At 33.7% G+C, this 12,417-nt stretch overlaps 1 protein-coding gene across 4 annotated transcripts in view; it reads right to left on the bottom strand.

The window, feature by feature from the left end:
• Window positions 1-12,417, bottom strand: part of LOC149791882 (lymphocyte antigen 75-like) — a 153,360-nt gene that overhangs the window by 99,701 nt on the left and 41,242 nt on the right. For 3 of the 4 annotated variants that reach the window (XM_089970386.1, XM_089970389.1, XM_089970387.1), the window contains exons 17-21: window positions 11,575-11,719; window positions 8,254-8,321; window positions 7,266-7,319; window positions 4,442-4,609; window positions 2,950-3,063 (exon numbers count right to left, since the gene is read on the bottom strand). In XM_089970386.1, the coding sequence (XP_089826512.1) occupies window positions 2,950-3,063; window positions 4,442-4,609; window positions 7,266-7,319; window positions 8,254-8,321; window positions 11,575-11,719 (549 nt within the window). The remainder of the gene's footprint in view (window positions 1-2,949; window positions 3,064-4,441; window positions 4,610-7,265; window positions 7,320-8,253; window positions 8,322-11,574; window positions 11,720-12,417) is intronic. The other variant, XM_089970388.1, reaches the window with a different exon arrangement.

Genomic DNA, 12,417 nt, shown 5'->3' with positions numbered 1-12,417 from the left:
ATGAATTTTTGCAATTAATCTATAACCAGAATACTTCAGATTGTATTTTGAACTAACCAAGGAAAACAAAACTGATTCGGAAGAAGGTTAGTAACTAGGGCACTGCAAAGTAAGCACTCCTTCCAGATCCAGAAAATTTAAATGAAGACAACTGTTGATGAAAAACAATCTGATAATCATTATTCAAGTAAACTTTAAATTTAGGTTACAGCCAAATATTTATGGAATTAGCAACAAAACAAAATTACCAGAAAAAATTCAAACACTTTCTCAGAAGTCAATGCATGTGTGGATAAATTGTGGGAATAGTAGACTTCATTCTTAAAACATTACAATTTTATCACTGAACATGCACTACTGGATGTAAACAAAGGGATCTCACTTGAACATATTTTGAAATGGACACCTACAATGCTAATTTTCTCAACAATGAGACAATAATTTATTTCTATTTATCAGTTTACAAAAGTCTGCTCCAACAGAGATGGAAACATGATTTCTCGGTCTTATTACAAAATTATATCCATTAGGTTAAACATTAAGTTTATGGGAACTGAACAAGTTGTCTGTTGTTTTTATTTTCTATGTACATTTCAAATCATGCATCTCTTCTCCACTCTTTTATATATTTCACTGCATGTATAAAATCGTCAATGATGCTTAAACCACCATCTTTATATTCTTTTAAATTAGTAGATAATTTCTTTCAATTTTATGAATATAACCAACAATACATACATAAATCAAAGTATTGAGATTATTAATGAATTGACTGTGTGTGTTATTTGGATTTTTAGGTACTGTTAACAATTTTCCAGTCATATCACTATGATGTCTGCAGTGTGGCAGTTTATAGTCATGTTCAGCACTAGGGCATCATGCCGCAGACATGTAGCATGATGTCCCACAGAGCAATATTATCCTGATACCAGTCCTAACACTAACCGCTTAATGCTGAGTGCCAAGTGAGGCAGCTGCTAATACCAGTTTTATGAGTCTTTGGCATGACTCAGAGTTTTGAACCTGCAACCTCACGCGTCAGAGGCAGTCACCATAACCACTTAGGTCTTTAATTGTTTTGAAGGGTGGGAGTGATCCTAATTTACATAAGATTGACTGGAAGAACATAACTCCAGTGATATTGTTATTCCTGATGGTTATTTAGTACTATCATTCATACACTGCTCTAGACAATCTTCACTGTAATAATTGTAATAGACATATATATATATATATATATATATATATATATATATATATATATATATATATATATATATATATCAGGGCTTTCTTCTATCAGCCCGGAGCCAGGTGATTTACCTGGCTACTTTCACTTTACACCCAGCTAACTGAAAAAGAAAAACACTATATCCCATCACACCCTGGCCTACTTTGGCAACTCACCCTCCAACTTTATATCTAGAGGAAGATTGTGTCTGTGCATGTATGTATGTGTGTCACAAGATAATTTTTTATTAACATTTCAAAAATTCTTGGAGGAATTGATGTTTTGTTTCTTTTTTGTTGTTCTTATCTTATTATATATAAAGAAAACTTGGAGAAACTCTTATGAAGGATTCCACACACACTTGATGGCCACTCTTATGAAGGATTCTACACACATTTGATGGCCACTCTTATGAAGGATTCTACACACACCTGATGGTCACTCTTATGAAGGATTCTACACACTTGATGGCCACTCTTATGAAAGATTCTACACACAAATGATGGCCACTCTTATGAAGGATTCCACACACACTTGATGGTCACTCTTATGAAGGATTCTACACACTTGATGGCCACTCTTATGAAGGATTCTACACACAAATGATGGCCACTCTTATGAAGGATTCCACACACACTTGATGGTCACTCTTATGAAGGATTCTACACACTTGATGGCCACCCTTATGAAGGATTCTACACACAAATGATGGCCACTCTTATGAAGGATTCCACACACACTTGATGGTCACTCTTATGAAGGATTCTACACACTTGATGGCCACTCTTATGAAAGATTCTACACACAAATGATGGCCACTCTTATGAAGGATTCTACACACAAATGATGGCCACTCTTATGAAGGATTCTACACACAAATGATGGCCACTCTTATGAAGGATTCTACACACACTTGATGGCCACTCTTATGAAGGATTCTACACACACTTGATGGTCACTCTTATGAAGGATTCTACACACTTGATGGCCACTCCTATGAAAGATTCTACACACAAATGATGGCCACTCTTATGAAGGATTCTACACACAAATGATGGCCACTCTTATGAAGGATTCTACACACACCTGATGGCCACTCTTATGAAGGATTCTACACACACTTGATGGACAAACTGGGAAATATCAATACCTAGCTTCTTAAGGATTGAGAATGAGTTACAAATTTTTTGATTTTTGTTCTTGTTGGTCTTAATGGCATTTTCAACTCATTATTTGCTGTATAATGCCAAAGAAATGACAGCAAAGTGCTTTTCCAAGGACAACTCAAAGCAATCGACTGGGGCTGGCACTGTCAGGAATTGAACTGTCATCCCTTGCACTGTTAGTCTGATGCTCTACTACCTAAACTGTTGGGGTTCCAGTGATACATTTCTATGACATGTTTGTTTGAATTTTGGAGAAAAAGAATGTTTGTTTCATTCCAAATAGATTGCAAAATCAAGGCAATATAATATAATAATGCTGTTAAAGTTATCTGCTGTACTTGCTTGCATGAATATAAGAAAATAAAAAAAATTTAATAAAATATGAAACCCACTATTTCAATTTGCAGCAGTTTTACTTTTTGTAGACAATTTCTGTACACACTTTATATTTTGTACCATACATCTTGCAATTACAATTCTACCAAATTCAAAACATTCCTGAAAGCTGAAGAACTGCACACAAAGATAAATTAACTTAAAGCATACTAATACCTGTTTCCCAATCAGAGAAAGATACAGTCTCCCTGTCTACTGTAAACCATACAGGGTGATCAGCAGGTATAGCAGATGTGCCAATCCAAAGGTTTTCCTCAGTTTGTGCAATCCCTGCAAGTTGAAGAAATCATGCTGAAAAAATCATAAGATAATCTTCTTTGTTTCATTATTAATAAAAACTTACTTCGATTAGTAGCACCATGTATTAACTGGAATAACCGCAAGCAATATTGGTTACTGCTGTCCAACTTACCTTCTAGCAGTCTCTACACACAAGTATTTATGGATCCCTGCAAGACATAATCAGTATTGAAGGATTTGTATCATTCCTACCCATAAATGAGCAATCCAGTGTCATTAAGTACTGTTTAGTTGGCCTCCTGTGCATTGAGAGATAACAGAACAGTCCATATGACCCATCCTTCGTATCGTAACAATGACTGATGTAAATATGTAATGGTAAAAAGGCATCCAGTGATGTAGGAACTGAAAAGGTTTCAAATACTTTAAAAGAGAGCAGTTAAAACTGAACAGTTTTACATTGTATTGTATGAAATTGTATCATTCAACTTTATTTTAAATGTCATTTGGGGAGGTTTTACTGTATCTTTGATATATTGTCTCATTCCAGAAGTTTACTTTTGAATGGAGGGGTGTGTGTTCTTTTGGATCTTGTCAAGGTTTGATGCTGCAATTATTGCTACTAACAACAACTTCACTCAGCACCATGAAGGCATTGTTGTGTTGATGTACTGTAATTATTTGTACAAATTAAGTGCAAAATGAAACTAAAGTAAAGTTTTATGTGTTATTAATATAGGTATTGTTGTCATATATTTCCTGCAATAATAAATATCTATATGACACAAGGAGCACCTGTATACATTCCAGCAAAAGTTTTGATCTTCATGAAATTTTAATGACATACACCATTATTACATTCTTTATCATCTATGGAACTTTACCAAGCATTAACTAGTCCATTCACACCCTAAAATTACAGTGAGGTGTGCTCCAAAATCAAAGGTACTAAAACACATCTGAAAAGATAAAATTATAATCTTCCTGATATCTTATGCTTGGTGTGTGATATTGTTACACTTCCAATATGGCAATAGTGAATCGTCTGACCAATATATTGGCAATGTACAGGATGATATATAGTGAGGTAAAAACTATATCCATCATGGCTACTTTCATACACCAGACTATCAATGCTATGCTTAAAGTTAATCAGCTGTATCTATGAAAAATGTCGTGGAATTGAATATAAATTTGGTGTATATTTCCATTCAATCTGTTTATTTGTTCAGGGTAGATATGAAAACGAGTTTTATCTCTTTAATTACTTCAAGTCTTTCATTTTCAATTTCATTTACATTGGGTCTAACTGACAAATAATGAGTATCCAAAAATGTATTGATATGAAAAATAGAAATGAATAAAATTACTCATGGATAACTTGCATTAAGTCAAGGAAGACAATCACCTGCAAGAAATAGTCCCTCCTGCAGTGATCGGATGGGAACAAGAGTAGCTTTCCATGAGCGGCAGGCCTCTCTGGCATCTGTCCAAGTTAGTTTGTTATTCCCCTTCCAATAACAATGACCTGTCTCCAGTGACTGTGTCCAACTACCACCACAGTCCATTGAGTTTGCTGGAAAATGTTCAAGTCAAATTAGTCATTAGGACAACAGTTGAATCATTTTTTCGCTTACGTATTCTATCCTAGAAATTGGAGTGCATAATGTTAGCCAAACGTAGGACAATGGGACTCATTTCTTCATATATAATGTAAGTACCATATATCACAACAAATATTCTTTTGAAACTCTTTAAACCCCATCTTCAAATCGCCTGCACATTTTGAAAGACTTCTGACAACAGTGAGCTTCTATTCACATTACATCCACATAAAAACGTGTAATTACTTCTGAACTATCTATCTTTAATTGGTAAGCACAGTGCATTTAAGAACAATATAGTGTTCATATGGAGGAATGGTAATAAACTCTTAACAAGTATTGCAAAAATGGCTTACAAAATAATGTCTGGCTAGGCATACAGCAACTAATATATATATATATATATATATATATATATATATATATATATATATATATATATATATACATACAGTGTGTCCCCGCTATAACACGGTAGTTGGGAGCAATAGACCCTGACTGCGTTTTAGACCAAACCATGTTATAAGCAACCAGGTCAGTTAGCTGAAGAAAATGTACCCAAATTTTTTTTGGGGGGTGTAGGTAATAAATGCAGGCAGTAAAATACATGCTTTATTGGCACAGTTACCATCTTAAATTGATGCATATTAAATACACCTGTTGTGAAAACAGAGAAGACGTATATAATAGTTTACTTTATTTAGAGAACCATGAATTGGAATATATATGTGAATCTTATTTATATATAAATGCCTAAAGTATAGCATGAATAGAATATCAACACCGTGTACTCACCTGCGAACCTCATCATTATACATTGAATCCACAATAAAAGTGATTCCACTGAAATATGTACACACACAGCTTTAAAATATTCAATAATTTTGTAACAGGTCATATTGGTCTTAATTCAGTGGAAAAACATAGCACAATCACGTAAAGAATGACAAAGCACATTTACTTTTCAGTACGTTCCAAGTCTGTAAAAGTTTACGTTTTAAGCCACCATTGGTAGCATTCGTAAGCATAAACTTTTTCCCTACAAAAAGGAAACTTTCACAGCACAGTTAACGTGTTCCAGTCACATTGGAAAATGCAAAAATCCATCAGATTCCATCACTTTTATTTAAGTTTGGTACTGACTTCCTTTGAGGGAAAGTTCTTTACTGTTATTGAAAGACTGTAGTCAGCTTTCTTTGATGAAGGGTGCAGGTGCTATTGAAGTCATCGCTATAGGACAGCTTTGGAGAACCAAACAAATGCCCATTTCTTATTGTGGTGGCAGCATCAAATAAAGGTATTGCATGATTGAGACTGGTATTTTTCCCATTTGCTGAGTATGTTTTCATAACAGCCGGTGCTTCAAAGGTAATCTGTTTCCTTTGAAATGTCAGCAAACTATTTTATCTGGGTACATTTTTAAAAAGGAATTGGCCATTGTTTGGACTATTCTAGTTACTGTCCCTCCATGCCTATTGAATAAACCAATAAGTAAGATGTATTTTTTTTTTACATTTGTGGTTAGCAGCATGATGCTGCCTTCCACACATGCATCTGAAAATTCACAAAGGGTCAATGGATGATAGAGATGCAGGTGTTCTGATGACAGGGATTATTACAGAAAATGTGAGTGTTCTGAAGGATTTAATTCTGAGTGAAAAGAAGAGGAATTTTACTTACCATCCACATACATATGTCAGTCTATGTAAATATATTAATTACTAGCAATCAGACAAAAAAATTGATGAAAGATAGATTATGAGACAATGTCTCGTCTGGTTGATCTCCATTACCAGAAATGTCAACAACAAAAAAGCGGATATTTCACAACATAAAGAACTCATACAAGATGTCAAGATAAGCAGATTATGATATAACAATGCACTGTTTAGATGGTTTGTCAGTATGGACAAATAAATGTTTATGTAACAATACATAAATTTCAGTGCCCTTTACATCCAGTTTGTGGCTTCCTTTCATTGGGCCTTTGAATTTCTGCAGTCCAAACTAATAGTTGTATATAAAAGTTTAAACAGCCAACAATGTTGCCAAGAAAAAAACGTCACAGTTGGTATATTTTGCAGCCAATAAGGAAAAACAATCCAAGTATGTGACACTGGTGAAGACCTACGTAATTGCAGAATAAACTTTTTATGTGTTTTCTTCTCTCATACTTTTAAGAAGAAAAAAATACTTTTTCGTGTACGAGAAAAATACATAGAAAATTTCAGGAGCCAAGCCATGATTGTCTTGTATTATTCATACGCGATCTCTTCCCCAAAATGATAACAACACTTTTTACTTTTTTTATGTACTTTAAGAAAGATATTTTTGGGGAACAAGAAAAACACATGTATATGAAATTTCGGGAGCCACACTACAACCATGTTATATCCAAAATCGTGTTATAACGGAACATGCTATAGCAGAGTCACACTGTATACAACCTATGTACACACTGAAATAGACAGGCCAGCAGGAAATTATGTAAACTATTGTTTTATATATATATATATATATATATATATAACCAATTTTTCCTACTGACCCAAATTATCTGTACAGAAAGTATAACTTCCTGCTTTTACCCAATGAAGGAATAACTAAGTATCTTGGAAACTAACTTACATTGTGTCATTTCTGTTGCAGATTTTGTGCTTTGTGACTGTAGTCCTGGTACTGCTAAAAGTTAAATAAGTTCAAAAGTAATAACAACAGAGAAAAATACTCCCAGTTCAAGACCTGAATATACAAAAACCCACTAATTTTACAAAATGTTTTCTCATGTATGTCATCAAAAATTACTGATGAAGCTCAGAAAGATAAACAGCAATTGTAATGAATAAATTTTCATGATTATTAGCATAAAGATAAGGAACACAAGTTACTGCCTGCATGAAGATGTCTGTCCTCCAGTTATTGGACATGGACCAAATTAGCTTCATAAGCTCCATACTCCAATGCTTAGATTTTACATGCTATCTGTATTTCACATGCTTGTAAAATGGTATTTCTAAAACTGTCCTTCTTTGCTATATTGTAATGATCATTATTGATACATTGTAGTATTGTATGAGATTTAAATTTAAAGACCATTTCTTTCATATCATTTTCTTTTATATGTAAAGCAACTCTATATTTGAATTCCACATCATTTGCATCCTTTCAATAAAGTGCTGAAAATGGTGTGTACTGTAAAATTATTTTTCTGTCATTTCTTTTGACCGTCGTCTTTCATTTTAAATATATTATATATAAACAAGGGAAGAGACATTTTTGTGTTTACATAAAGAAATAAGTAAAAAGTTTCATTGGAATATAGCATTTCTAATTTGAGATTTAGGTAAACTCTGAAGATAAAGTTAAGACATCTGTGTTCATATCTTTTTTTACTAAGACTAACAACTGAAAATCTATACAGCTATTTCACAACAAAGCTCGCATGAACATTATATTTATCACAAGAAATATCCTTCAAGTACCATTGCATTGTTTTGTTACTAAAATGATTGTCGTAAACAAGTTTTTATTTTTATTTGTTCCATCGCAACACGAGTTAAGATAATAATATCCTGATAGAGCAAAATATAATATGACGGTGAAGAGGTTAATGTACCTTCAAGAACTTCAACTTCACAAAGCGCCAAATACCCCATCCTATCTGGCACATCTATTCGGACATACCTGTCAAATAAAATAAGTGCATCCATCACTCAGGTCTTAATGCATTTGTTTTGGAACAACAAAATAAAAAACCTTTTTCAATGCAGGCAACAAATGTAATTAGGTCACCAAACTCACTTTAAAATGAAAACCAAAGAGTCTTGTTGAAGTAAGGGCAGAAAAAATAATACACCTCTCCCTCAATAACTGGCGCACATTGGGGTCCACAAACATAGACCACATTATAAGTGAGGGTGTTAGTTACAGACTGACCTCCGAAAATTGAAAAAATCTGCTTAGGATATAATTCGAGAAAACTGTGGGGGAGGGTAGGAAATTTGACTGTTTAATGACCAAATCCTCGTTTACAATCACTTCGATAATAATTGTTAATAAAGCACTTTTTCTAATGAAGTTGTTTGTTATTCTGAATAAATAACATTCATTTTCAAAATGTCCAACATGTGCATGATCATTCCAACTGGTTTCAACAATCATCTCAAAAACATATTTGTATTATGTCACTGCTTTTTTAATAGTACATATACTGCCAGATTAGCATGTACCTAGACTAACTGCTGATACACCACAAAACAATATTCTTTTAAAAAAATACTAACGACTTTTATTTTGCTAGACAGTTGTCTATGTCGAAACTCAAATTTTTTATATCGTTCAGTTAGTACTATATTGATGTCATGATTTCACTGGATAGTGAAACTTCTTATCATCCTTGATGATATCTCTAAGTGCCAGATCAGGAATTCTCTGAAACTCATTTGCCTACAATGGTCAGTATCTGTGAAACCAAGCTCTCCATTTTGCAAAGTATTCATTTCGTTTGGTTGCCTTGCTATATTTGATCACAATTATGAATGAGTCAGTTAAATTAAGTTATATTCATAATAACATTTATTACAATATTCAATTGATCAAATGAAGTGAGTTCACCCAACATTCGACCATGGCTGCTAGATTTGAAGTAGCTTGGATTTGCATGCTTTTTAACTTTTATTTAATTCAACCTACTTTATTTAATTCAAAGGACTTAACTCATGTAACAATACAAAGGAGGCCAGCTTTTAATTCAGTGCAACAATACAAACAATACTTCCACAAGTCAGTTATCAAAACACAGTTGGGATTTAATTGGGCTCACAGAGAAACACCTGCGAACATCGCTGACACATTTTATGTTTAATTACACATTGCATTCATGAGGAACTAAAGGATAAAATTTGAACATATTTTCATTTAATACAATTTTTCATTTAATATTTAATTATTTATGTGCAAACTACTCCAGGCATAACTGACAGTTTAAGTGATCAAAATTTCCTTGAATATCTTTAATTATGATGTACTAAGAATGTCGTTTGGAAAGAAAATGTAACTGATTATATGACTTCTTATGAAAAGATGATGATTTCAAAATGTTGATTAAAACATTTCACTTAGCAATTTCAATAGCGATTTTCTTCAAGTTCAATAAATTGGGATCAATTTTTTGGGGGGTATTTTCTGGTAAATAAAATGGGATCCATGCCTGGCCCTGCATTATAGGCGGGTTTGCGAGTTATAAGGGCACGATTTATTGAGGGAGTGGTACGTGTAATAATAATAATAACAATAATAATAATAATCTCATTTGGTGTAGCTACATCAAGATACTAGTATTGTTCATTATATACATACATACATACATACACATAAACACACATTCATAATTTTCAGACATATATTAGAAGTTTCCAGGAAATTACAGATTAAGTACAACTTTCAATCAAATTTGATTTACCTCACCTGGCCTGCTGAAAGACTGAACTAAATTAATCTTTTGTCATAAATTTAGTATCAGCTCTCACCTTATGCAGACGAAATCCCAGAACAGGTAATGGAAAAAACAACATTAAGGGATTGCACCCAGGAAGAAACAAAATTGTCCATTTCATTAAAAAGTGCTCTTCTCCATGTTCGATGGAAGCCTACATGCGAAGCTGGATACACTACATAGAATTTTCAACCACTTTGAAACTCCACAATACTATACCTGTTTTTCAAGTACTATTTGGCACTTTTCATTTAATATCTTTTTGAAAAACACTATGCGCTATCTACCATATCTAAGTCTCAGAAAAAGGCTATGTACATAAGCTGATAAATATCCCTGACCCAACAAATTCCTTTCTTATTCAAAAACTTTTGCAAACGTTTCATAAACATTTACCACAGACTACCGGTGATAAATTTAAAAACCTCATTCTAGTCCTGGCTAGATTCACTCACAATGCCTTCTGTGTGGCTCTGGTTAAGTCCATGTTTCTCCTTGCACTTCATGCATTCCTGCGGGTAGGGGAAATGACACACAACGTGGTTGCAGAAACCCAAACCAGTGCCCTGCCTATATGCTGTGTCAATATTTACAACTGCTGGTTTGTCATTTGGGACCACCCTTCCTTCCTTCACGGGTGAGTGGGTGGGTGTGGGGTTGCCTATAACTAGGCAGAAGTTCAACCAAGCCTTGCGCACATGACTTGTGCTATGCAGTTTTAATCCTCAATTATCCGAAACTCACACTTTTAGGATTGGGGCTGCAATAGGGTGCTAAGCATCAACTATCAGACTGTATAAATATCACAATGAAGTAAAATCTGTACATCCTAATGAAGAGAGACGGCGGAGAGAGATGGATTGAATTAGCGGAAGAAGCAATATGAAATAGGCCTAAACATGGAAATAGGCCTAAACATGGAAATAGGCCTAAACATGGAAATAGGCCTAAACATGGAAATGAAGATCTGAACAACATACATATATATCTCACAAATGGGAAAAGAAATTAGTTCCCCAATAGTGAAATCATTTTCTCCACCCAATATATTTCAGTATCTTATATATATATATATATATATATATATATATATATATATATATATATATATATATATATATTCATTTTCAAAATAGTTATGTAGGAGATTAGTACAGATTATCCACAGCATACATAGCATAAATAGAAAGTAATTCTCACACTGCAAGCCTTAACTGTTATCAAAATATCTTATACAAATATCCTTCAAAAGGAATGCACACTTGAAGATCAATAATTCTTATAACTGAGCAAAAGTTTAATAATTGCACTCACATGATTTCATTGCTAAATATCCTATAGTGTTGATTTTTTCTTCTGTTACACACACATGCATACAAACATTTGAGTAAATAACAGATAAGAAATTATATTAGTGAGTACAGAATGGAGTTGGTTAGGTACCTGGCAGAAATGGATGGGGACAGTTCAGCAGTAATGACAGCATGACGCAAACAAGGTTGGTCTTGAACAACCATGATGCCAGTCTCTGAAGTATCATTCTTCAACAGGATCCTTAGGTCTTGTTTGCTGTGCAGGCATATCTCATCTATATAGACAAAAAAAACATAGCAAACTAAGCTGTTTCATGGCATTATAGCTTTTGTATGTTTCTCAAAGGTTTAGTGTTTTAGCTAATATTATATTCTCCTTCCCCCTCCCTCCAAAAACTTTCACTTCATGATTACTGATGCATCTTACAAAACTCTTCAGTTAAGAACCATGAGCAGAGCTTGAACAGGGTGACTGTGAGGTGTGAATATAAAAGACTAGTAAATAACCTCCTCCACTGTAATAAAGACATACCTCAAATGCTTAAATAGTGTTGTTATCTAATAAAAGCTCAAACAAAACGTACATGTTAACAACAGGAATGCCCTAGAACCCGTAATTATTCACTAGAGTGTGTTTATGTGTATATCAAAACTTATTGTATGAGTTCATGGTGTTTTTGTCTGGTTTTTCTTGTAGGTTCTCTCCCAACAAACAATGGCAACTGCTGGTTTCACCTTTCACTATTTTCCACCTTTCACCCAACAGAAAGCATCAGGCAAATGTTCACATGTGTCAACTCTGTAAAATGAACCTTACTATATCAAAATAAAGACTATCTTCGCCATGCAGAATGAATGACTGTTTGACTAAAATACCCTTTATTACTGGGCACATAGTTTGTATGTGATAAAAATCATTGCAATTAAAGCCCATTGGTGATTTAATTAATACTGGTTTTAGATAATCTACTTT

This window comes from Sinohyriopsis cumingii, chromosome 9, assembly GCF_028554795.1.
Source record: "Sinohyriopsis cumingii isolate HCF-2022 chromosome 9, ASM2855479v2, whole genome shotgun sequence".
Taxonomy (NCBI): domain Eukaryota; kingdom Metazoa; phylum Mollusca; class Bivalvia; order Unionida; family Unionidae; genus Sinohyriopsis; species Sinohyriopsis cumingii.
The sequence above is the reverse complement of the archived record's forward strand: the minus strand, read 5'-3'. Positions and strand labels throughout refer to the sequence as shown.